Raw genomic sequence first — 26,624 nt, 5'->3', positions numbered from 1 at the left:
TTTAGTTTAATTGATGACAGCATTCATAGCTATGACCAAGGTCACATGTGTGAAATGTTGACCACTGTGTCACAACTGCTGCCTGGCCAGTAGCCATGGTGTCACATCCACCACAGTTGGGGAAAGATGTACCCTGACTGCAGAGACAATCAGGTTGTGGGTCTCAGTGAAGCACAGTGTCTCACAACTTTGCCCAAGGTTGTTGAAAGGACATGTCCTATGTCCAAAAAAGTGGGTCCTGGGCATTAATCTTGTTTGTGGAACTCATTGCTTGTCTCACTTCTGCCAGTCTTTCTTTCTGTGCTTTGAGTCTAATTACTGTGGATTACAGCAGGTGTAGCTGGGATACTCAAATGTTAGTACCCCATGTCCCAGATTGGACAGTACTGGTGGTTGCCATGGAGACTGAGCTGAAGCTATATAACTGAACATAGCATCCAAGGTTCAGACACTATTACCTCTGCATTCAGACACCTGCTAAAGACCACTGATATGCAGCCCACTGATCTGATGACAGCCCTCATGCCAGTGGCTTTTGTATGCTTGGGCTGCAGTGATCATAATTGGTGCAGATTTGCCTGTGCCTTTTGATGTCAAAAACAAAATCTGCTTTTATATTAAAATATGACCTTATATTATTTTGTATTTAAAAGAGTCTTTAAATCTCATGTTTATGCTCAGAGACCCAATAAGCCATTTACCCCAGACTTTTTGGACTCTTTCTCACTTTCTTCCCTATTCCATCCACTTCTCCCCTACTGCTCCTCATTTTCTCCTCTTCCCAGTTTTGTCTTTCTCAACATCACTCAGACACAAATTATTAAAGTTGAAAAGCTTCAAAGAAAGGCTTGGGAGACCGAAGTAGGTGTGGCTGACTATGATGCCTACCTTACAGAGCAGGTGGTCTTTCTTACACAGCCCAACACCTCTGCCCTGGTGGAGTGGCCACTTTATTTCCACAAGCATGTGTTTACTTTCTAGACAAATCGATATACTGACTGGTGAGAAGTTTCTGGAATTGGAGGAACTCACAATTGACATGTGAAGTAAACATTTCAGAGTAATGAATGGGAAGCAGTGAAGGAGAGTGACATTTATAGACACATTTTTTTTAATTATTCAGGTTTCCCATCAACAATGCTTTAGATCTTCGATTATTTGCAGTCACTCTCTTCTCATGCTTCCCTTACTTTGTCAAATGAGTCATTTACTAAATTTTAGCTATTACCTTTAATGCTCCCTCTAAACTTACTTAAGGCTAGATTTATTTCAGCACAAATCATTCATTTCGTCTCGAAATCTTCTAGGGTTTTATGTAATAATGTTGAGATGATACACCTTACTAGAGTTACTTCCTGAAGATATAAATTATAATACCAAATATGGCTTAGGGAATACATACCTGAAATCATAAATGTGGCAAGAGTGATTTAGTAATTAGCATGCCCTCATGGAGGAGATTCCAGTTGGTAGGCTATTGGTTGAGATGTCCTAAGAGAAGCCCAAACTTCTGATCCTATGATGGGTCCCACCCTTCTCATAGGGACATTAAGGAGTAAAAGTTCTGGGGGCACCTGGCTGGCTCAATGGTTGAGTGTCTGCCTTTGGCACAGGTCGTGATCCCTATCAAGTCCCACATTGGGCTCCCCACAAGGAGCCTGCTTCTCCCTCTGCCTATGTCTCTGCCTCTCTCTCTATGTGTGTGTGCCTCTCATGAATAAATAAATACAATCTTTAAAAAAAAAACAGTAAAAATTCTGTCTTGATCGAATGCTCTCCCACATATAGAACTCATTAGAATATTCCTTGTCAAAATTCATAGTAAAATGTTAATAAAATGTAATGTTTTCCCATATGGCATAGTCTGGCACTTGCTGTTCTATAAATTTTCTTTAGATAACTTTAATTATGTGCATCTGTAAAAAGATAATTAACATGACTATTTCTAAAATAATTTGTATTTGATCCTGGATGCAAGTTTTTGTTCCATTTTTGATATTGCTATGCTGAATCTCTTGAACTCTATAGGAAACAAAATAATGAACCTACTTCCTAAATATTCCTCTCAGAGAAGGTGAAAAATTTGTGTGGCTCAGTCTACTTATTTCATTCTTTTCAGGCCCTTATGATCTAATGATTAAAGTGTAAATTTCTTATATGACTCCCTATTCCATTCCATTATATATTGAATTAGTAATGTTTGATAAGGTTGTCAGGGAGTCAGTGGTAAGCCAGAGATACAGATAGACTCTAACATGTTCTCATGAAGTAAAAAGAACATAAATACATTTATATGTGTCCATCATGGTAGAGTGTTTTGGAAGACAAGGGCAAGGAGCTTGCAAGAGTGTGTGTAATGGGATCTGTGATAGCGGGTAGGGGTCAGGGAAAGCTTCCCAGAAGCAGTGGCATTTGCAGTGACCTGAAGGATACATGGGATTGGTCTGGTGGAGGCATGAGTTCTGGGTGGAAGGGACAGTACTTCCAAAGGTTCTTATTCCCAAGCAAGCCATTGGGCATGAAGAAGTGAAACGACAGTGTGGCCAGGCGTGCATTCCAGTGCTGGGCACAGGGAAGAGCTGGGCATCTGGAGAGAGGTATACATGTATGGCCAAATGTTCTACAGGATTCAGTTCAATGTGACGTATTCGTAGAACCCAGAGAGAATTTTTTGACAGAGTGGAGGATGAAAGGCCATTTATTTACTGAGGGTGATCCATAACATTTGAAAGAAATCCTACTTATGAACAACTGACATAAACACAAAGCTTTCTTTTTTTCAACTCCTTTGAAGTCGATTTCATTTTTTAGAGTACTTTCAGGTTCACAGCAAAACTGAGTAGAGGGTACAGTGTTCTGTAGACTGGCTGCCCCCACAGATGCATAGCCTCCCCTATTATGGACATCCCTCACTCGTCCATTTGCTGTGTCTGTGAACCTGCAGTGACACGCCATTATCCCCCATGTTCATAGTTGATGATAGGGTTCCCTCCTGGTGGTATACATTCTATGGGTTTTGACAAATGATAAAGACATGTACTCGCCATTATTATATGAGAATAATTTCACTGCCTTAAAAATCCTCTGTGTTCCATCTCTTATCCTCACCCCACCTCCGCCCTGCCTGCCAGTGATCTTTCTACCATCTCCTACTTTTGCCTTTTTGGGAGTATTTTATATTTGGAATCATGTAGCATGGAGCCTTTTCAGATTAGCTTCTCTCACTTAGTGGTATACATAGAAACGTCCTGAGAAATATTTTGAATGAAGTCTGTAGACGAGATGATAACTAGCAAAGATTCATTTAAAAAAACTTTTCAAGCCACAGAAATGCCTTATCTCAATGTCCTATCTATCTTTTAGCTGCTGTTGAATACGTGAGAAAGTCCCAAGTATATTGACAGGAGAAAAGCACATCCTTATAATAACAAATGAAATCGAGTGTATTATTCCAAGTTCCAAATTAATAGGAAGATATTCTGGATTAAAATGAATTCCTGAATTTTAACCCATACCTTCATTTTGTTTTTTAAATTTTTTTATTTAAGTTTTGTAATCTCTACACCCAACATGGGGCTGGAACTCACCGTTCTGAGATCAAGAGTCGCAGGGTCTTCAGCTAACCCTGCCAGGTGCCCCTCTGTACCTTCATATAAAAAAACCTTACATTAAATGTGAGAGCAAAATTGTCAACTGAAAGTCGCAGCTGATTATTTGTAGCTTTATAGGGTTGAATAGTAAACATTTGGTCTATCGCAGGTTTTCTGGGATAGTTTCACTTTCCTATCCTGCAATTGGACAATAGTGTTGTGTTTACAAAACTGCAAATTTATTAGTCCTTGTTCTATTTCTACACCTGGTTATGTTAAAGAAAATAGGTGGGATCTGTTCTAATTCTCTTTTCTTTTTTCAAATGGTTGTATATAGATAGCTACTTTTCATTTATCTTTATCCTTTCCTTTTGGGTTGTCTTCGAGTGAATGAAGTGTTTTCTTTGCTTGAGGCTTTTGAAGAATTATTTTTCTTTAAGCAAAAAAAATCAAAAAGCTAGAAATGGAGAGACTTTGAAAATGTCATTGAAATAATGTCCGGGTGCAGTTGATTGAACTTATATAAACTCTTTGAAAGATGGATTGATGAGCATTCATGTTTGATCTAGTTAAACCAATAAAATACAGGATGTAATCTTTATATAATTACAAAAGTCCCACTGTCTGATCCTACCTGGAGGTTACAATAATGATTGAACAGACAAACGCCTTTCTTGTCTGATGTACTTTGACTCTTTATCTTTGCTGGCTTTAAGCCAGAACAAGACTTGATTGCAAATACTGTATTTTATTTTTGTTGTCAAGTGGCTTAACTGGTGAAGGCTATTGTAATCTGACTAAGAACTTCCCCCGGGGTGGGATGTTGAAATGTGCTGGATGCTTGTATTTTTCCATTGCTCTTCTGCTCAAAGAGCATTACAGGTAAGCAACATAGGTGGATGGTGCAGTGTGTGTGCACCTGGCTGAAACACAGTAGCTGGAGTTAATCAGGGGGTTTACCAACATCCTTAATGCCATTAGGCAGTGTTCTTAGAAGTTCTTTGTAGAGATAAATAGTATGGCAAATGCTGATTGATAAAGGGAAAAGCAAAGAACAGCTGCAAAACCTTGACATGGCTCGGGGGGGATTGTTTTAAGAAAAACAGGAAACCTAAAACCCAAAAAGGAAATACAGACAGACCTATCTGTGTACCTGTGTGTGTGCATGTGTGTTTATAGAAAATTTCTGTATGGAGAAAACTTCATGAATAAATTTAAAAGGCAAATGGTCACTGGAAAATTTTTCCAATACTTATTATAGACACATGATTATTAAATATAATTCGTACTCAGAGCTGCTACAATGGATTAAGGTTAAACAATCCAGAAGAGAAATTGTAAAATGCACAGACAGTTCACTCTAAAGGAAATGAAACTGAAAATAATACCTTTGCTCATTCATCATATTGACAAACGTGGCAAGATTTTTACCATCCAAGGAGAAAAGCATGATGGGCTCCCTCTTCTGAGCTTCACTAATAAGATTGGATGGGGTTATACATAGGAACCAGGAGATTTTCAGTACAGGATTACTCCCCCACTCCTGAAAACAATCATCATGGCAAACAAAGTAACATCAGTCATAATGGACTTTTTTCATACATCTAACTGTGCCAAACATTTTGCTAAATATTTTACATGGATTATGTTTTTAATCCTCCCAAGCATTCTAGGACATGCTGTCTTCAGTAACAACAACAAAAAACTATTACCACCGTACTAATCTTTCATGCTTGTTTGCTATTGCCCCAAATATTTCTGTATAATGACAGCTTTTCATTTTATGATTAGTGGGAAATTTTGCTTAAAACGAAAATGCTGGGCAGCCTGGTGGCTTAGCGGTTTAGCTCTGCCTTTAGCCCAGGGCCTGATCCTGGGGACCCGGGATCGAGTCCCACATCAGGCTTCCTGCATGGAGCCTGCCTCTCCCTCTGCCTGTGTCTCTGCCCCCCCCACCCGTATCTCTCATGAATAAATACATAAAATCTTTTTTAAAAAATGCTTTGGTTGAGGAAATGCATTGACGTTAATCCCCCTCCCCCGAATTGTAAACAGTTTAGGAGAGGCTCTACAGCTATTGGTTTGACAGGTGTAGGAGCACTGGGTTTCAGCATGGGGCTGGTGAGTAGATGGTGTATTTGCTGGGCAGGTGAAGGCAATCTTTGCTCCATTCTTGGCATTTTGTTGTTGAGGTTTGACCATTTTACCTACAGAGGAAACAAAAGGCTTCTAAGCAAGGTGTGCCAGGTACACGACTTCTTCTAGCCTCTATTTTTTTTTAACCCTCTGACATTTACTACATAACAAATTTTATTTGTAGCAATAAGTCCAAATCCACTATAATCTGCTTTCTGTCTATTTACCCACCCTCATTTCCTGTTCTCTGCTCCAACCCATCAATCTGATCTACTGCTTCCTGAACCTATGAGTCTCAGGACCATCCTAAGCAATTCTTAACTCCTTCTTCTGAGATCCTGACTGGAGATTCCTGCAAAAAAACAAAACAAAACAAAAAAAACAAAACAAAAACAAAACAAAAAACAAAACACCATAAAGCTCATCCTTGTTTAACAGAACCTTTACTCATTGTGGTGTCACAACTATGTTTAACTGTTTGCTTCATGGCTATAGATGTCTTACTTGCCTTGTATGAGTCTCAGTTCCTTAACTGTAAAATGAGTAAATGAAGTTTATGTCCTCACGTGGGATGTGTGCGTGGGCTTAATGTGACAGACACCAAAGCAAGTGCAGCAGTGTAGATGAAGCCAATACCATATAATAATATTGATTGATAATAATCATGTCAAAGGGGTATCAACTCATCAGTAATACTTTATCAGCCACTTACTATGTGGCAGGCAGCAATTGCCATATCTGCTTTGCTACCATAGGCTGCCTCTGATGGGAGCTAGTCCATTCATTAGTGTGATGCATTTAAGCAATGAGGAAAAAGAAGCCCCGTCTCCTAGACCATACTCTAGCTGAGGAGCTGACTTAAATAAATGTATCCCAGGATGCCTGGGTGGCTTGGTGGTTGAGCATCTGCCTTCAGCTCAGGGCATGATCCTCGGGTCGGGGAATCGAGTCCTGTATCAGGCTCCAGGTGAGGACCCTGCTTCTCCCTCTGCCTATGTCTCTGTCTCTCTCTGTGTGTCTCTCATGAATAAATAAAATCTTAAAAAAAAAAAAAAAAGGAAATGTACCCCATCCTCTCTTGCCTTCGGATCTCTGTCTTGAGCACTGCAGCAAATACAGAGGCAGTTAGGGCACCCTGTATCCTCCCCGGGTCCTGCCTATGTGTCCAGGAAAACTTGACTTGGGAGGGACTGAGATAGAAGCTGGGTGGTTCTATCAGGGTCCCCAGCACAAGGAGCAGGACCTTCTGACCTGATGCAAGGAGGGTGAAGGTCCTTAGACCATGACCCTGGTAAATAGGTTGTGTTAGTTCGGAAACTGGCCTTGGCCCAGGCTCCAAGATTCAAGTTCATTCATTTCAGCCCTGAGTCCCTTTGGAAGGACCGTCACTGCTCACTGGGGAAGGACCATGGAGCACTGAGGTTGGGGCCAGGATGTGCTCTGACAGGCGTGGTCCTTGCAAGTTCCAGCAGGAGCCCTCCCTGCATGGGGCAAGGGAGGGGAACCTCCCCAGCGAGATGTTAAGGTGGTCCTCATGTAGGAAGTTCTCCAGAGCTGCCCCAGATGCTGCTCTCAGCTTTTCCGTAATGTGATTCTCCTTTGCTTTTTGCGGTCATCATCCAGTTTATGTATGACCATCTCTGAGTCTGCGTGACCCCCCTGTGAACTTTTAGTTTATCACTAAACTAATCCTTTGATGATTCTCAATCTGCACATAATGCTTTCTTTCTCACAGCATTTCTACTAACACTTCATTCCTGGTACTTAAACCATGGCCACTATTTGTCCAGTTTTGACCTATACCCAGTCTAATTATTTCCCTAAGATAAATAAACCCTGCCCCAAATCGTGCTTAATCTCATCCCAGGCTGCTCATGTCCTTCATAAGCTTCAGTCCTGCTTGTGTGGCCAATGAACATTGAGATGTAGTGAGAGAGGAGAGGGTCTACTGAGGATGTGCAGAGGTCAGTAGGGGGATGGGCAGGTTGATACCAGATTTGCTGAAACTGTAGGTATGGGTTGTGATTTGGGGGATGTAAGACTGCAATGGAGAGTTAGGGCCGTGTGATAGATTTAATAGCTAAAGCTTTTAACATGGGGCTGCGGCCTTTTAGTCCTACTGAGCCAGTAGGATGAAGCTTTCTGCTCCTATACAGTTGAGATTGGTTCGTTGGGAATCTTATATTATGAAGATATGTTATTGAAAGTGGGGTGTATTGAGATAGATTATTGGAAGCAGAATACAAAAAATTGTGATATGTCCATAGAAGGAAACCAGACAAAAAAGAAGTATTGATATTGAAAATCAAGTATTGATTTTCAATGCAATATAGGCAGAGCAAAACACTATACCATTTAACAAAATGTGAAACATGATGCCATGTGGAAGAATCCAGACACAAAAGACACATATTACACAATCCCATTTACATGGAATTTCCAGAATCAGTCAATCTACAGAGAAGGAAAGTAGATCAGTGGTTGCCAGGGGCTTGAGGGAGGGAGTGGCAGAGTGGCTGCTAATGAAGACAAGTTTCTTTCTGGGTTGTTGAAGATGTGCAGAAATTAGATAGTGGTGATGTTTGCACAGCCTTGTGAATATACTTCTGAGTATTTGGAATATACTTCTTAGTACCAACCATTGGTGTATATATTTTTTTAATTTTTAAAAAAATTTTATTTATTTATTCATGAGAGACCCAGGGGGAGAGAGAGAGAGAGAGAGAGGCAGAGACAGAGGCAGAGGCAGAGGGAGAAGCAGGCTCCATGCAGGGAACCTGATGTGGGACTCAATCCTGGGTCTCCAGGATGACGCCCTAGGCTGAAGGTGGCACTAAACCACTGAGCCACCACGGCTGCCCGGTGTGTACACTTTAAATTAATGCACTTCATGTATATGGATTATATCTCAGTGAATTTGTTATAAAAATATTTTTTAAAGATGTATTGGTTTAATTTTCTCTGAACAGATAACACTCTCATTCTATGGATAGAATATGATGTTCTCAAAATGCAAAGTTGAGAGTTTCAGACAGAGGAGACGGGTTATTTATTTATACATTTTAAAAATTTTATTTATTTATTCATGAGAGACACCGAGAGAGGCAGGGACACAGGCAGAGGGAGAAGCAGACTCCCTGTGTGCCCACAGTCCGATGAAGGACTCGATCCCAGGACTCCGGGATCATGACCTGAGTTGAAGGCAGACGTTCAACCACTGAGCCGCCCAGGCATCTCAACACATTACTTTATATCATACTGAACTGTGCACTTCAAAGAACTGGAGGCCATGGCATCTAAATTGTGGGTTGATGGCTTTTACTATATCTACCAACCACCCCAGCCTAGCACACTATGATGTAATATATCCCAGCCAAAGGAGAAGTCGTGACCAAGATGTTAGTCATGTGGAATGAGAGGTTTCCAAGCAGAAGTGCTAATGTTAGACACAATAAACCATAGTTGTGATGTTTGTTCCATGCTGAGAGAATATCAGGCCATGCTAAATGATGTTATGTGTATTATTTCCTTATGCCACTGACCTCATGCATGAGATATTGTTCTGTTTTACAAGATGGATAAATTGTAAGGTATAAGGATAGTTAAGTCCCTTGTCCACAGTCACACATCCAGTAGTAACAGGGAAAGAGACCCTTCTCAGATCTGACCTGCAAGCTCAAACCCTTATTCCTATGAACTGGTCGAGATGAAAAGCCTCTGACTTGTAAATTTATCAAAACTGCTTACTACAGGAGAAATGTCTAGTGTTCATTTTCCTGCTGTATTTCATAGCTCAGCACACTGGGAGAGGACGCTTTTCCTTTTAGACAGCTTGAAATCTTTATTATTTTATGTCTTTGTGTCTGTCATGAAGTCAAGGGCAAAATTGGACATACATTAGAAACACATTTTCTATTTTGGGAAGAGAACATCAGGATTGCAAAATTGGTCTTTTGTTAATGATGATATTGAAAAATGACATTCACAGTATGTAGTTATCAGTTAGAAAATTATTTAATGAACCAATATTTCTTTTTTTCTTTTTGCAGAACAATGGTTCCCTGGTTTGGTGCCAGAATCACAAGCAATGTTCTAAGGTATGTTCCCTACAACTGTGTCAGTATTTTTAAAAACTTAATTTTGGAATAATTATAGAGTCACAGGAGGTTTCAAAGACTGCAGAGGAATTACATGTGTTCTTCATCCAGTTTCCACCGACAGTTACACTTTACATGTTTGTAATACAATGTCAAAAGCAGAAAATTGACATTAGTACAATGTATGTACATCATTCTAGGACATTTCATCACATGTAGATTCAATTAGTGTAGCCACCACCGTAATCAAGATACATATATCAGTTTTTCTCTATCCCATCTTATTTCTGTCTCTGTAATTTTTTTAATCCAAAAACATTTTAGGAGAAAACACATTCTGGTTACTTTTCAGGCCCACCCCCTGATTTCCAGGGAGAGGAGAGTGCTGGAGGTTGAATCAATCACCAATGGCCAATGATTTAATCAATTATGCCCAGTTCATGAAACCTCCATTTAAAACAAAACAGAAAAGGAGGTGGTTCAGAGAGCTTCCGGGGTGTTAAACACATGCAGATGTAGATTCGGGGACAGATGGTGTCCCTGGAAGCTCCTCGCCATGTCCCCCTCCCTGGTCCTGAGCATCTCTTCCCATACCTGTTCCTGAGCTAACATCCTTTTATAATAAACCTGTCTAAACTGATTTAGTAAGTAAACTGTTGCTCATGTGTTCTGGTGAGCCACCCTAGTGAATGAATGGAAGCTAACGAGGGGGTCGATTGGATCCACCCATCTACAGCAGGTCCCATAGAAACATGGGTTGTCGCAGAAGCATGGGTTGTTGCAGAAGCATGGGCAACAACCGGGACTTGTGATTGGCCTTGAAATGGGGAGGGGGGCATGGGAGCGGGGTGGGGACAAGCTTGTAGGCCGAGCCCTTAAGCCATGGGATCTGACAGTGTTGCGAGGTACATGGTGTCAGAATGGATTTAATTTGTAGGACACTCAGCTAATGTTGCAGAAGTGGTGAATATTTGCAGAAAGTGCACCCAGCCATCCACATGCAAATTGGAAATGCTTGTAGAACTTCCAGAATTACTGGTTAAATAATTTGATTCTTTAAATTACAAGGCCTGTTTTCCATTTTTAGGTGGTATTTGCTGTGTACACACACTCAAAAGGTGTCTTTATATTCATTGATACATTTGATAGCATACATTTTACCTCAACCCTAAAGCATTGCAATTTTTTGAAAAGGGATATATTTGTAACATGTAATATATAAATGAATAAAGTTTACCATTGGCTAAAAGTATTGGCAACTTTGGGATCATAATAATATTTGATGAGATTTATTTCATCAACATTGCTGTTAGACCTAAAATTGAAACAGTCCTTTATTTTATAACTAAAACTTTGAGCAACACATAATACTGAAATATCATATTTATGGAGAACATTATTATTTTGAGAGGTCTTTCAAACATTATTTCACAGTAAATGATTTTAGAATAACATTTCTAAACCAAAAACTTTATTATATGATCCATTCCAACATGCATGCATGCATTATGTCATCTAGTACACATGCATATTAGTAAAAATAGAACAGAGTTCTTAGGTAAATGTGAAATAATTTGGTGAAAGTAAGCTTTTCTTAGCTCTGACTTGCTAATTAAATCTTGAGCAGAATGAAATGTCAGGTTTATGGTACTTTTACTCTTTTTATGTAATAACATAAACATTTGTTTTGATAAGACATTTCCTAGGATCTATTATACTAATTGTTCTTCAGCTAGAATGTTGAAGAACTTGTTTATGTCACCATTAAAGGAAAGTGTGTGTGTACACACACACACACACACACACACACACACACACACAGAGAGAGAGAGGGAAGGAGAGAAAGAGAGAATGCCATGAGGCTGATGAAATTTCCTAAGTAGTGTTTCTGTGCAGTTTTATATTAGTTGAGCATTATGTGAATTACCAGTATTATCTCTTATTTAAGTAACCCTTTTTGCCTTATTCCATTAAGAAATTAATTCCTTTGTATCCATTTAAAAGAGCTTTGCATAGAAAAGTTTCATTTGAACTATGTTTTTCAGTATCCTAATTAAAGAACCCACCCCACCCCCTACTGGGCCTGCAGATTGTTAAACCATATCTTCTTATTGAATGATCAAGGCTGACATAGAGACTGAATTTCACAAGAAAAGAAATAATTTCTTTTGCCTAAAAGCAAGAATGCGTTAATAAGTCTCAGCTAACCCCAACAGAAACTTTGGAATATAGTACAAAGCTGACATAAGTTAAAGGGTTGTCTTGAGTCTGAATCTCTGGGAATGAATCTTACATGTTAATCAAAGTTTATCTCCTTTGGGTGTTATCACCACTGGATACATTTGCAGATAATTATACTTTGCATTTCTTTTGAGATTTGTAGAGCCTATATACGTTTTTTGGTCTTAATCTTTAGGTTAATGAGGTGAAATGTGAGTGATAGTAACTACATTTTACAGATGGGGACATTCAGGCACATATGTATTTGATAATAGTCCTGGAATCACTCAACAGAGGGGTAGTAGGGTGCCAAAGTTTAGAACACTACCTTCTGCATTGTGTTGCTCAGAGGTGAACAACTTGAAAATCCGCTTTGAAAAAATACTGAGATAGGTGAGTACAAAATAAGACCTGGAAGTAATGATGATATAACTTCCTGAACATATTTGAAAAGATAAGGATCGTGTAATTTATGGAAACCACACACACTCATCATTTCCGGTTACCATCTACAAATATGATCTCTTCCTCCGATCTAACTGCCCTCCCACCTGCTCCTTGTCCAGTGTGCCATCATCTCTTGCCTGGACCATTCATGAGCATCCTGTCGTGTCTCCCAGTTGCTGCTTTTGCTTCAAATAGTGTAGTCTCCCCAGGGCTCCGGGAAAGACCCTCTAAACATATAAGCTGAATCATACTGCTACCTTACGCCATTTAATATCTTTCCATCTTGTTCAGACCAAAACATTGGCCCTATGTCTCCACCTTTCTCTCCAACTTGACCTCCTCCTAATTTTATCCCTTTGTGGCTGTTCTTCTCTGCACCCAGAGCTCTCCTTCCTCAGAGAGACACCCAGTTCACCACCTGCCCTCATTACATCTCAGCACATGTGCACCTTCTCAGCCTTGCTTTCTCAGATCACTCCCTCCCTGCTTTACACGCTTCATTTACACCCTGATGTAACATTTGGAGAGCCATTGCTTTATTCTTTCAGACTCTGTCTCCTTTACCAGAAAGTAAACTCTGTGGGCATCGACTCTGTCTTCTTTGTTCACTGTGGAGTCCTTTACTGTCCTAGCTTTGAATGCTGTTTGACACCTACTAGTTGCTCAACATATATTTGTGATGAATGAAGAAATGAATAAATGAAATCTATATATTACATTTTATTCATGCCCCTGGAGCACATCTTTACTGCATTATCTTTATGAAAAAAGTCATATATAATCCATTTTGTATCTGTGTAACTTTGCAAGATTATTTATTATTCGTTCAGAAAATCTGCACCTTTGTCCTATATTCTGTTCTCCATAATGAAATCAGCACTACAAACTCAAAAGTCTTTAGCACCACTCAATTCCTAGATCATATAGAGTAGTGACTTAGTGTCTTTGTAGATTTAGGCAGTGGTTCTCAACGTGGGGTGAGTTTGCTCCCAAGGAGACATTTAGCAATGGCTGGAGACATTTTTGGTTGTCACAGCTGGTGATAGAAAGCCACAGACATCAGATGGGTAGAGGTCAGGGATGCTGATAAACAATCTACAATGCACAGGACAGCCCTGCACAGCAAGAGTTATCTGGTCAAGTGTTGATCATGCTGAGGATGAGAACCCTGGTCCATACAATTTAGGTGTTATAAAATAAATTAGAAACACTGTTCTATCTTCACTAAAAATAATAATAATAAAAATTAAAAAATTAAAAAACCCCACAGTTCTATTCTAAGCAGTTTTACTTCCTTATATGACAGAAAATAAATGTATGATTTCCTGGGCATGTGGTATGTGTAGAGCGCTGTCAGGGGCTTAGTATATGAATTCTAATTCTCTCCATATAAAGTAGGTGAGTGTTGCTCTTTGCCTCCTAATCTCTTCTACTAATCAAAACCTGGTTCCTCACCTGAGCATATTACCATCTAGAATTAAGCATCTGCATAATTTGCAGCAAAGAGCAAAGCTCTTTCCCAAAGCTTTTTTGCTGCTAAATATGGCCATCTAACTTATTTCTAGCCCATTAAATATACTTGGAATGATTGTGAAGGACTTTTGAAATGCCTCTCTAAAGGGAAGTGAGTTAGCTAGAAAATGTACTCATTGGCTCTTCCACTTTTCTGTCCTCTGCTGCATAGGATGCAGGGGCTCCAGCAGCTGTCTTGGTCCATGAGTTTAGCCTTAAAGGTGGAGGCAAGTCTGAGAATAACCAATAAGATATTTAGAAAACATCTGGGTCTTTGATACCGTGGAGCTGCCATTACAAGTCCTGGACTTCTAAAATTATTTGCACATGAAAGACAGATAACTTCCTATGTTAAAGTCATTGGGTTTTTTGTTTTTGTTTTTGTTTTTATATTTTGTTGTTGTTCTATGAAGATGGACTTGTATGTTAGTGAACCTAGTCTTGATTTTGTAATTGGCATGATTATATCTTTTTCACAGATACTTACTTAGGAATGTTCGATGATCTTGGTACAATGTCACTCAGCTACTAAGTACTAGCAACTACCAGAGATGGAATTTGAACTGAGTTGTGATGGAATCAGAAGCCAGTGGTTTTCCCATTACATACCCCACACATTTGAAGTCTTAGAGAACCATAAAAATATTACAAGAGATCCTTTGCTCAGGGCAGCAGTTGATTGTCCTGGTGCTCTGCGTTTTTTCCGAACCATTCTCATGGCTACTGTGAAATGTGTAGCTTCCTGGAAACACTGTGGCCCAACTCTAGGGCAAGAATCCTACCTTCTTCTTCCTTTTACATCTCCATTGTCCAATGCTAAGTTAACAAGATGCTGTCTAAAGATGACCCACTCAGTGGGTTCAGCTCCATTCAGGGATACGTGACAAAAGCCTAGAAAAAAGAATTCCTTAGAAATTCCTCCATTTGGGTGATTGTTCACTTTGAGAGGGACAGATAGCTCAGGGGAACATGATTTGCTATTGGGCATTCCAAAATAGTTTGCAAAATTGACATCTGAGCTCAGTGTCAGTCTAGGACGATTTCGGGCAAACTTTCTAAATATATCAAATCTACCAAAAATGACACCTTTTAGAATAACTTACTTTCAGAACTTCACTTTTAGTAGTAACTAGATAATAAGATCACCTGGTAGACAAACCATAAGAGAATCTTAACTCTAGGAAATAAATGGAGGGTCGCTGGAGGGGAGGGGGATGAGAATGGGGTAACTAGGTGATAGGCATTAAGGATGGCAGGTGATGAAATGAGCACTGGGTATTATAAGCAACTGACAAATCACTAAATTCTCCCCCTGGAAATAATAATACACTACATGTTAAATAACTTGAATTTAAATGAAATTTAAACAAAAAATAATATCATCTGTTTCTAATTAAGACCATAAACATATGCCTTTGGCATAAAAGAGAAGAAAGACATTTTTATATTCTACCTAAATAATCTTTATAATCAATTTTTATCTTAATGTTTTCATCCAAGCAATCTTAAATACGTTTTGGGATAAATACTACTTTGGTGCTATAAAAACCTAATAAAATGTCCTAATAAAAAATTCATTTTTGGCAATGTACATAAGAACTTCTTTTAATTAATCTGTCTCTTAACACATTTTTCTATACCAAATATGTGAATGTCCTAATTTTTTCCCATAGACTGTAATGGGATGGCTGTTCAGGACTTTCATTTATGTTTTTATTGTAATATTTTCTTGAAATACATTTTTTATTTATTTATTTATTTATTTATTTTTGAAATACATTTCATTTACTCGTTCTAATAGAGCTTAATTATTTCAGTTGCAACAAATACTCATTGAGCATGTCCTATGTCCCAGGCCCTCATGATTAAGTAATATAACAGCGCATTTGGTCATTGCTCTTACTTTTTACCTTTTTGGCTTGCTGAGCAAATCCCCCTTTAAAAATCTTCATTCCTTTTAAAAAATTGGCACAGGATCCCTTAAGAGTCCCCAGTATTGTGTTGACAGGCACATAACCCACCTTTTCCTTCTCTCACCGGTGAGGCTATTTGTACGTTTTTAGAATCCATCCTTTCTCTGCTCTTTGCTGATCCCATAATTCTTTCCCAATTATAGCTCTCCCCTCTTTCTACCACCTGGATTTTCCTCTGAATTCATGCATTAACTGGTTATTATGTAAGTGAGCATGTTCCTTTCAGATTCTGCTTGTTCCTCTGAGGTTTTACACCCCATAACTCAGGACTCACCTGAATGGAAATATTTGAGTACAAAGGACAGAACTATTTGAGTGAACCCCTGACTTCTAGATTTTAGACTGTGGTCAGAGTTAGATGGATGGAGGTGAGGGAAGGTGAATGATGCACACCACTGGGATCACTGTAGGAAGGATGGACAGAAGAATTCTGAATCCAGGATTTTAGGAATATTCCACGGTAATTCTTTCATAATGCAGATAGGGAATCTGATCCTAGCACACAGATGTATCCTGCCAAAGGCGACCTCCACTTCAGTGGAAGGCCTTAATCCCAGAACCTATTTTCCATTTGGCATGATTTCTCTGAAGACCAGGGATGATTTTGAAGCATTTGCCAGGGGGCTTGAATTGGTGGGCAGGACACCCTGGTATTTTGTCTCATTATTAACTCTTCTATCATGTCGAGAATATCTTTTTTGCTTTCATTTCATGTTAAAGATTTTATTTATTTATATATTTATTCATTCATTCATTAATTCATTTATTTGAGAGAGTGATTGTGAACATGAGTAGGGTGGTGCAGAGGGAGAGAAAGAAGCAGGCTCCCCACTGAGCAGAGAGCCCGATGTGGGGCTCCATCCCAGGACCCTGGGATCTTGACCTGAGCCAAATGTAGATGCCTAACCAACTGAGCCACCCAGTCGCCTTGAGAATATCTTTTTTTCTTAATGGCTTTTTTTAAAAAAATGCAACATTCTTTTTTTTTTTTTTTTTTTAAAGGTTTTACTTATTTATTTGACACAGAGAGAAAAAGCCAGAGAGCATAGGCAGGGGGAATGGCAGAAGGAGAAGGGGAAAGAGATGGAAAAGCAGGCCCCTTGCTGAGCAGAGAGCCTGATTCTGGCTTGATTCCAAGACTGGATCATCACCTGAACTGAAGGCAGATGCTTTACCAGCTGAGCCACCCAGGGACCCCTCAAGGTGTGACATTCTATTAAACACAGTACAATGATACTGTGATTTGTAATACATACATATTTAGTCTTTGTTCCCATTTCTGGCACAGAGCTCCTAAAAGCCTTGACATTTCCTAAGTGGAGAGCACAGTAAAGATGTCTTTTGTTATATTAATGAGGTGACATTTGGAAAGCCCCTGAGAATGAAGGCTGTTTGCCAGTGGAGCCAACCACATGGCCATAGAGTTTTGGAACTTCTGGTTCCACCCCCATATGTCCAGGGAGGGGAGATGGGTAGGACTTAAGTCTTCAGTGGCCAGTGATTTACTTGATCACATCTAGGTAATGAAGCCTCCTTAAAAACGCAAAAGGAGGATTTTGGAGGGCTTCTAGGTTGATGAACACATTGGGGTGCTGGGAGAGTGGTGCCCTGGAGAGGACGTGGAAGCCCCATGTTCTTTCCCCAGGCCTGGCCCTGTGCATCTCTTCCATCTAGCTGTTCCTGACTTAAACCCCTACTGGTGATGTAGTAATCACCATGTTTCTCTGAGTTCTGTGAGCCACTCTAGGAAATGACTTGAACTCAAGGAGGGGCTTGTGGGAATCTCTGATTTCTAGCCAGTGGTCAGAATCACAGATGGCAAGCTGAGGCAGTAGGAGGACCAGAGTCTTACAGGATTTAACTGTGGGATCCGATGCCATCTCCAGGTAGGTGGTGTCAGAATGGAGCAGAATGGCTTATTGATGTAGGGAAGCTCATTCTCCACACACACATTGTAATTAGGGTCTAATACTTGATGTCAGGGGTCAGCAGAAAAGGCCAGATAGTAAATATTTTCATCTTTTGTAGCTCCCAAGGTTTCTGTGGCAACTATCACCTCTGCCATTGTACGCATGAAATCAGTGATTGATAATACATAAACAAATGAGTGTGGCTGTGTTCCAATAAAACTTTATTTATGGACACTGAAATTTGAATTTCATGTCATTTTCACATATCATGAAATTTTATTTTTTCCTAACCATTTAAAAATGTAAAAACAATTCTTAGCTCACCAGCTGTACAAAAACAGGTGCCAGGCTGCATTTGGCCATTTGTGATAGTTTGCCAATCTGTTCTATGCCATTGCATTCACATATGCAAAATCAAACTTAAACAAAACAATAAAATACTTTCTTCTCTCAGCACAAAGACATATCTTGATGTATTCAAACTCAAACAAAAATGGACAGTTTCTAACATCATTTATGGAACATTGTTGGTTGGTGTGTGAGGATTTTTGAATGAATGCATGATAAACAATAGTAAGAAAACGTCAAAGACATCATAGTTTTTGAAAATTCAGTGTTAAAATGGGATTATTAGAGCCAGCAAAAATTGTGAGGGACTTCAAAATGAGCAAAACAAAAACGACTTCAGAATGGATGTCCTCTGTTAGACCCTTCCAGGTTATCTCCATTGTTCCTTGTCTTTGAGCTATTTTCTTAGTCTGCAAATGGAAGAAAGCTGATAATAATGCAGATGATTCTGGTCCATGGAAATGCAAATGAATTGTGACCAGCGGAATGCAATTGATGCTCGCCCATGAATAGACCATTTTGCATCTATCTGTAAATCCGGTCCTGCATGTCTAGTTGTATGTGAATATATTTATAGTTATATTTCCTGGAATTCTCCTTCGAACCAAATGTGACATATTATTGGTCCTTGGAATATTTCCTGGTTTAAATCTTAATCATCGACACATGTTCAGTTTGTGTTTGCACGAGGGTCATGCATTTACTTTATAAAAGATTCATCTTTTCACACTATGCTGTGTTGCTCTGTACCTAGGTATGGCACTCCGGGTGACAGCCCACCTGTCTGTGGGAAGCATGGTGCTCATCCTTCTCCTTTTGGGTGTTATAAGTCACTCTCTTGCCGTGTTTCCCATTTGGTTTTGAGAGTGTGTGTTGAAAAGCAGTAATTTAGGGCCTGTCTTGGTGCTTTAGCATGCTGCTTTCATCTCAGTGGGAGTTCACTTCTTACAAGGGCTCCAACTCCAAATTCTTCATCATGTTCCAGGTTTATTCAGAGCCAAATTTAGAGGTGAGGAATATTGGTTTTGCTTGTATGACCATTTGAACATCTGGACGGCTTCATTTGACATCTGTGAAATTTATTGGATAAGGGTCAAACCTCTGAAACACAGTGGAATGTGGCCATTGAAGGTTTTTGTTTTGTGTTAGATGCTTTCCATCATTTATGTGGTGAATCCATAGAGCCCAAGGAAAACGTATCTTAAGGAGGAAAATGAGAAACTCAGGCACACATGGAGATGCACTGTGTCTGAATATCCAAGAACATCCTTTACTTTGCAGCTCTAATAAACAGTGGATGAAAATTTCAGGTGTTTTATATAGTTTACAACATTTAAAGCCTATAGTAATACTGATGTCCTATCGTTTTCTCTGACGTTATACAATCAACTTCAAAGACAAAGTTGATGTATATTGAGCATCTCTTGCCTAACACACTGGTATCTCTTGGGAATTACCCACTATTTCATACGCAAAGCCACCATTGGCAGTGATTGCAAAGAAGTGTAGGTTTGTATCCCTGGAACAGATAGCTTCTTATCGAAAACTTCCAAGTGTGGTATGATGAGTTCCCTTTATTGTGGTACCAGTGCTATTTACATGATTAAAAATCATGACATTATTTCTTGTTTTTTTTTTTTAAGATTTTATTTATTTATTCATGAGAGACACACAGAGAGAGGCAGAGACACAGGCAGAGGGAGAAGCAGGCTCCCTGCAGGGAGCCTGATGCAGGACTCATCCCAGGACCCCCAGATCATGCCCTGAGCCCAAGGCAGATGCTCAAGCACTGAGTCACCCGGGTGCCCCCATGACATTAATTCTCAGGAGGGAATCAATAGGATGTCATGATGTGGGAAGAGAAGAGAGGCATATTCTACCATTTCCTTAAACCGGTGGTAGAATTACGATGTACATGGAATGCATATGAGAAGAAATTGGTAGGTGCTTGAAGGTTGGGCAGGTGTTCTCTTGAAAACTCAGTCTGTACCTACGACATTATATTAGCACGGTTAATACGGATTGTTGAATGTAAACTTGACTGACACTCTTACCACCTTATGCCAGAAAATGGCATGATTTTAGGTTCCCAAAGGTGAGCTTACCAAGAGATGTGAAGCCCCTTTTAAGGGATACTTGAGTCATTGAACTTCACAGGCTAAATGCAGATAGGAATCAGTTGACCAACAAGCTTGGGTTAGGGCTCCTTGTGCAACCTCATTGTCAAGTACTCTGTCCAGTGTTGCTCTGAGGGAACATGCACAGGGACGCCACCTCTGATGTAAAGGCAGAGATGGAAAAAAAAGAGAGAGAAAGGTGAGAGAATACAAAGCAAACAAAAATAACTTATAAATGGGGTAAGTAAGCATCCAGAGTCAAAACTCCATTTCTTAAATGGTGAGGAAGCAGAGTTTAGCTGTGTGAGAAAGGCTGAAGGCTTCCAGCAGCGTCCCTGGTAGTCCCTGGTAGCGATAATGCAGGTGGGTCGAGGAGTTAATGGTTGAAACAATTAAGAGATTTGTGCCCCCTTCCGTCTGCCCCAGCTTCCTGGAATGCAAGCTCCCAGTTCTAATTGCCGCCTCCAGCATTGAAGGCAGCCTGAACTGGTGTCACCGATTTGCTTCTCCTCACATGTCATTCTTATGGTAAGTGTTTTCTGCCCTCATGCTGGGAACTTTTATCAAACATATTAGCGTGCTTTTGGGTGATCATTAGCCTGCAGTAGCTGGAACATTCCAGGCTTTTTTTAACCTAGAAACTAGCCTGAAAGAACATGCAAAGCCTCCTGCTAGACTCAGAGCACAATCAACGTGTAAGGAAAAGAACAGGTTCTTATTTAGATTTAAATCCAACATGTGACATGTTAATAGCCCAATGTGTTTCCGATTTTCCATATCAATTTTTACGGGTGTGAAAGCCTCTTCCACCTGCCAGAAACTTCAAAGCAGAGACCCGTGGAAGAGAAAAAGCCACCTCTGTGTAAGTCCTTATTCGCACCCTTGCCTACTCTCTATTAATTTCTCCTCCTGTCCGATGAAAGAAGATGCCAACGAAATCTCTTACATGGTTCACAATTGAAGAAGGGTTCCTGAAAGCTGGCTTTAGAAAGGGAATCTGTTTGAACATATGAAAAACATCTCAGTCAGGATGCATTACATGGTGATTATGGTCTGACAGATGTGTTGAAGCTGTAATGTATTCATCAGAGGACACAGAGAGCATGGATGAGCGCCGATTGCTTGAAGATGTTGGGGTGTAATCTGGCGGCCGGCAGAAAGCACCAACAGTGGTGACTCTCAGGTTTTAGACAGGAAGCAGGGTGGGCACGTTTGCGGGCATCATACACATGATCGTCCTTTGTTGCCCTACCTGCCCCAAGAAGGGTCCTTGTCAAAATATTCTCCGGGGGTAGGGGGTGGGGCAGACACTCTCAGTGGGATTTAGCCTGTCAGCATTTGCTTAGCTATGTTCATAATTTGGACTCTATCCAGTAGGTAATCCTTGACTGGAGGGTCAAGTCTAGTTGTTTTACCTACTTATACACAGGATTTCCTCTCAGAAAATGTGACTTGTTGCTGGTGCATCATTTGCCTTGGAAACATGATTTCTTTATGTTATTAAGAGAACAGTCGTTACAAGAAAATAAATCTGGGTTTTATTTTTTTTTTAAGTTTATTTTTTTGTAATCTCCACGTGGGGCTCAAACTCACGACCCTGAGATCAAGAATCTCGTGTTCTACCAACTGTGCCAGCTAGGTGCCTGAAATCTAGGTTTCAGTTTCAACTCTGTTTATACTAGTGAACAAGTATACACTCTTGCTATCTAACTTGCCTGAAAAAAAAAATAGGCTAATTTTTGCAAACTAATTTTCCTTTCTCAAAAGTTCTTATCTTTTATTTATTTGATTCAGGAGAACTTTCATCACCTTATAAATAATGACACCCAACTACAACTACCTTGGTATATTCATTTTGCAACTAGTTTAGGTCAGTGTGCTCCCTTGTAAGATTGATTGCTCAAAGCATGATGTTCTTTGGGTGATTTGAAGTGTGTGTGTGTGTGATGACTAAGCTGGACACTTGTTTTAAGTTCTTTTTCAGCCTAGAAATAAATTATTGTGGCCATACCATATGAGATATAGAACTGAGGCACACCTTCTATTTTCTTCTGGGTTGAAAGAGAAAAATATTTTTTTTGTAAGGAACATCTTTGTCAAGTACTCCTTTCGATGCATGTCTACGCAGAGGTTGCATTACCTTTTTACTCAAACATCTTTGTTAGGATCTTTAATTTTCACAGTGGATATTGAGCTAACAAAAGTCTGCTGGCTATGAAATGACAGTGACATATTAACAAAGCCGCTCTACTCCTGAAACTGGCCAGGGAGCAGGGTTATCAAACTTGCTGTAGTCTTGTGCCACCAGAAGTCACCAGGGAGAAACAATCTTTACACATGCCTGCTGGATATATAGTTTGCACATGATCTGTAGTCTATGTCTTGATTATAGAACTAAACTTTCTACTTTCCCATCTCAAAACTGTTCTTTAATGAATGGTTTTTATTGAATGCATATTGTTGCAGTGCAGCCTATGTAGTATTTTCAAAACTGTCTCGGACAGTTTCTGAGGCTCGGCCAGTCTGAGGCTCAGAGACCCCAGCCTTTGGGACTACCCTGAGGAACTCGCAGACATTGGTCTGTTGTTCTATGGCTTCCTTAGAAGGAAACTTTAGAAAGCATTCATTGTGTTTGCATCATCAATACTCATTATGTTTTCCCTAGAAATTGGTAGGGTTTGGTAGAGTTTTTTTTTTTTTTCCCTCTTGTGGATACTGTGTACCTTAACCAATAGTGTTTTCCCCTTGAGTTGGCTGTTAGAAAGCTAAAAGATAAATAAAATACCCTATCTTTAACAAGGGTACTAAAATTAATCACATGTGTTTTGGAAACTAGCTTTTTCCTGACTCAGTTTACTTGTTTATTGTCTCTGTTTTTCTTTCCCTTCATCTTGGTTTTCTCACACACCTAAGATTTGTGTTTTGGCTATCTTATGGGTCTTGGTCAGTTGTTTTTAAATGCCTTTAAGAGTGAAAATGGCCATAGATAAATTCATAAACCCATTAAACAACAACTAGAAGGTTGCCATATTGAGGCCGAAACATGCGTGATGAATCCTTTGGTTTCTGGGACCATTTCATCCACAATTTCATAGTTAGCCAAGATGAGGTGACAAGTCACCTGTATTCATAGCAACAATCTTTCCACTGGGCAGTGATGATTATGGCATCATACTTGGAAAAGGAGCAGTGGTTGCCACTTGTCAATTAGGTAATGGCTGTAACTGGGCAAAAGGAACAAGAAAACGCAATTTAAATGATGAACCCGAGGGAGTGCAGCATAAACGTGTTCTGATGGGAAATGAGGTAAGTGGAGCAAAGGTGGAAAGCTTTTGTTTGTGTGCACCCTTTGGAACCAAAGGGCTTTGGCCCTGTCTTCACACATCTTAAGTCATAAATAGCAGAGGTCAAAGAATAGTCTTTAAAACTACACAATAAAGAAAGGACTTCTCTCAACTGGCTCTTTTCAGAGCATAGCTACCAATGTGGGTGAGTTCATTTTCTGTTTGTGTGGAGGAAAAAAATGACTTAAAGTGTGGACTTTGTAAAGATGTCTTTCTTTCTCTCTGTCTTCTTTCCATTATTAGTAGTAGTAATTCTTTATGTTGATTTCTATGCAGAGCTTTCTCAATCTGCCATAGGCTATGGGAGTCCATACTGAAAATTTTAAACAGAGAGAAATATATGTTGATAAACTGGGTTTTCAGCTTCTTTAACTACAGTGGAAACTCCAGTCAAGTGATAGTGGGGATCATGATGTGATTTTCATGATGGCAAGAGCTCAGTGCACGTCCACGCATCTCTTCGCTTTGGAAGATGGGTTGGGGATAAGGCAGAGACAAACAGGAGAAATTTGCTGGTGGTTAGAAAAATGGGATTACATGGCATTGCCTTATTAAACAATATGCATTTCAAGTGATTACAAGTGACTAATTCTGCATCAAGTTGCATGGAAGGAACACCGTTTACCGGAAGGACTCTGAAAGCGGCTGGGGCCAGGACAGGCCTTGCACTGTGCAAGCAAAGATCACTTTAAGAGTTCGGCCGCCCGCAGATGTGGCCGATTCAGCCTTTTGCAGACTTTTCTCATGTGCCTTGATGGCAGCATTGTTGAGAGTAAAAGGGGAGCTGCCCAGCGCCGCCTGGGGACACAGCTCGTCTTGGGCTCTGCTTGCTGATGAAGGTAGGGCTTTGATGCCCGTACAGCTCCCAGTTCTCACAGCTGAAAGGTTGAACTTGGGCGGTTGCAGATCAATGAGCTGCGTTTCCCAAGAGAAAGTGCACAATGGCTCCAGGACTATTAAGCTGTGAAGATTCATGCCTTCGCGTTTGGGAGTGTGTGTTCAGCAACTTTTCCTTGGGGAGGGGAGGGGGGCATGTGAGCTTTGGCTTTTTACATCCAACTGTATGCACATTTTCCCTTTTTGTATGAGGAAATAATGCCTGCACTAAGGATAACCCTCCCCTCCTCCTAAATCCTTCCACAAAAAGATACTGATTAAGGCTGGCATTCTGAAGAACTAAATGCTTCTTTAACTTTGCTTTATCTGCTTCAATGAGCACAGTGTACCGAGTCCGGGGAATTCACATTACGGCCGCGAGCAGCCCTCCCTATTCTCTAGGGCTCTTTGGGCACAGAAATAATCCCTTCCTAGGATCTTTTGAGAAAGCAACTCAACTATGCAGGCTAATCAACTGTAAATCGTGGCCAACTCGAAAGTATTGCATGAAGTAGCATCGAAAAGTGTTCTGATCACCAAAGAGCCCTGTTGCTCGGTCTCTCTAAACAAGGACAGTCGTTCCAAGACCCAGGACAAATTCGAGGCAGACACTTCTTTGCTGTATTTTAAAGCTCCGGAATGCTTCCCTCCTGATCCCATCCCCACTTTTGTCCTATGCACTCTGTGTATGTTTCCCTATTTCGTTTCTTTGTCATTTTGAGACAAAAAGGCAACGAAACTCCTTAGAACTTTTGTTTTCCCAGTGGTAATGGAGAATATATAAGGAGAAGTGAACTCTGATGGAATGTTAAATTGCATCCACTGGGAAGCTTTTCTGTGGTGCTTCTAAATCATTTCCTGCCCAATCCTGATGCAATATCTGGAAGAAAGAAATCACACCTCCATCATGCGTGTGTGTGGCTGTGCTGATATCCCCTGATGTTATAACGTTAGCTGTCATTCTGCTGAAAGGCTGTGTCTTGATCGGGACTAAGGCACTACTAGTTTCCTGCAGTCTCCTTGGCTGGCAGGATAATGTCAGTGATGCATGTATAATAGCATAAATCCAGTATTAAGACACTTAAAGAAGACAATTGAAGCATCTCTTCCTGAATTACCAGAATCTAACAGAAATGGGACTGTGGCATTTGCTCTCTGATATTTGGAAGGTAGGGTGAGAAGTCTGATTTTGGCCAGCAAAGTGTCCCTTCATTCCCTGCTGTGTTCCTCTTGCTCTTCCTTCATCCACATATACATAAACCGCTGCCGTATTTCTGTTCATATGGGTCATTTCTGGTTGATGGTCCTCTAGAAACTCTTGGAGTTGCTGTGTCTTACTTTGAGCACAGTTCTGCTGTTGGTGTGAAAGATGGTGAGTGGCATGGTGGAGAGTCTGGTCTTTGGCATCCAGGGCACACAATGTGGCTCACGAGCTCCATTGATGGGGTCTGAGTTGCTTATTTGCCCTCACCAAACCTCTGTCTCTCCCTGGATTCTCAGTATTAATTAAAAACGTGAATATTCACTCCATTACTTGAGCTAAAAGCCTCAGAATCCCCCTTCGTGCCTTCTTCTCCTCGACCTTTGTGTCCATCTTTCTGTGAAGTCTTTGGCATTCATCTCTCAGACCATTTTGCATCCCCTCTGCTGTAGCTCAAGCATGCATCGTCCCAGAAATACACTAACTTATTGAAATTAAATTGAACAAACTTAGCAATTAAGAACAAGAAAAATAAATTTTATTTTACCTTCACGTATTCCTTCTTTGATGTTCTAAACTTCTTTATGTAATGTAGATCTGAGTTCTTGACCTATATCATTTTTCTTTTCTCTAAAGAACTTTTTGACATTTCTTGCAAGGTAGGTCTACTGGCAACACAGTCCCTCAATTTCTGTTTGTGTGAGAAAGCCTTGATTTCTCCTTATCTTTCAAAACTGAATTTCACAGGTACAGAATTCTAGTTGGTGGGGTTTTTTGCCCTCAAAGGTTTAAATATTTTTATCTGCTCTCCTTGCTGGCACAGTTTCTGAGGAGAAGTTGGTTGTAATTCTTA

The 26,624-nt window shown here is 40.1% G+C and overlaps 1 protein-coding gene across 1 annotated transcript in view; it reads left to right on the top strand.

Annotated features, from left to right (window-relative positions):
* ANOS1 (anosmin 1) overlaps nt 1-26,624 on the top strand; it is a 182,031-nt gene that overhangs the window by 26,605 nt on the left and 128,802 nt on the right. The window contains exon 2 of the mRNA XM_041740610.1: nt 9,776-9,823. Coding sequence (XP_041596544.1) covers nt 9,776-9,823 — 48 coding nt within the window. The remainder of the gene's footprint in view (nt 1-9,775; nt 9,824-26,624) is intronic.

Source organism: Vulpes lagopus, chromosome X (genome assembly GCF_018345385.1).
Source record: "Vulpes lagopus strain Blue_001 chromosome X, ASM1834538v1, whole genome shotgun sequence".
Lineage (NCBI taxonomy): Eukaryota > Metazoa > Chordata > Mammalia > Carnivora > Canidae > Vulpes > Vulpes lagopus.
This window is presented reverse-complemented; position numbering and strand designations above follow the sequence as displayed.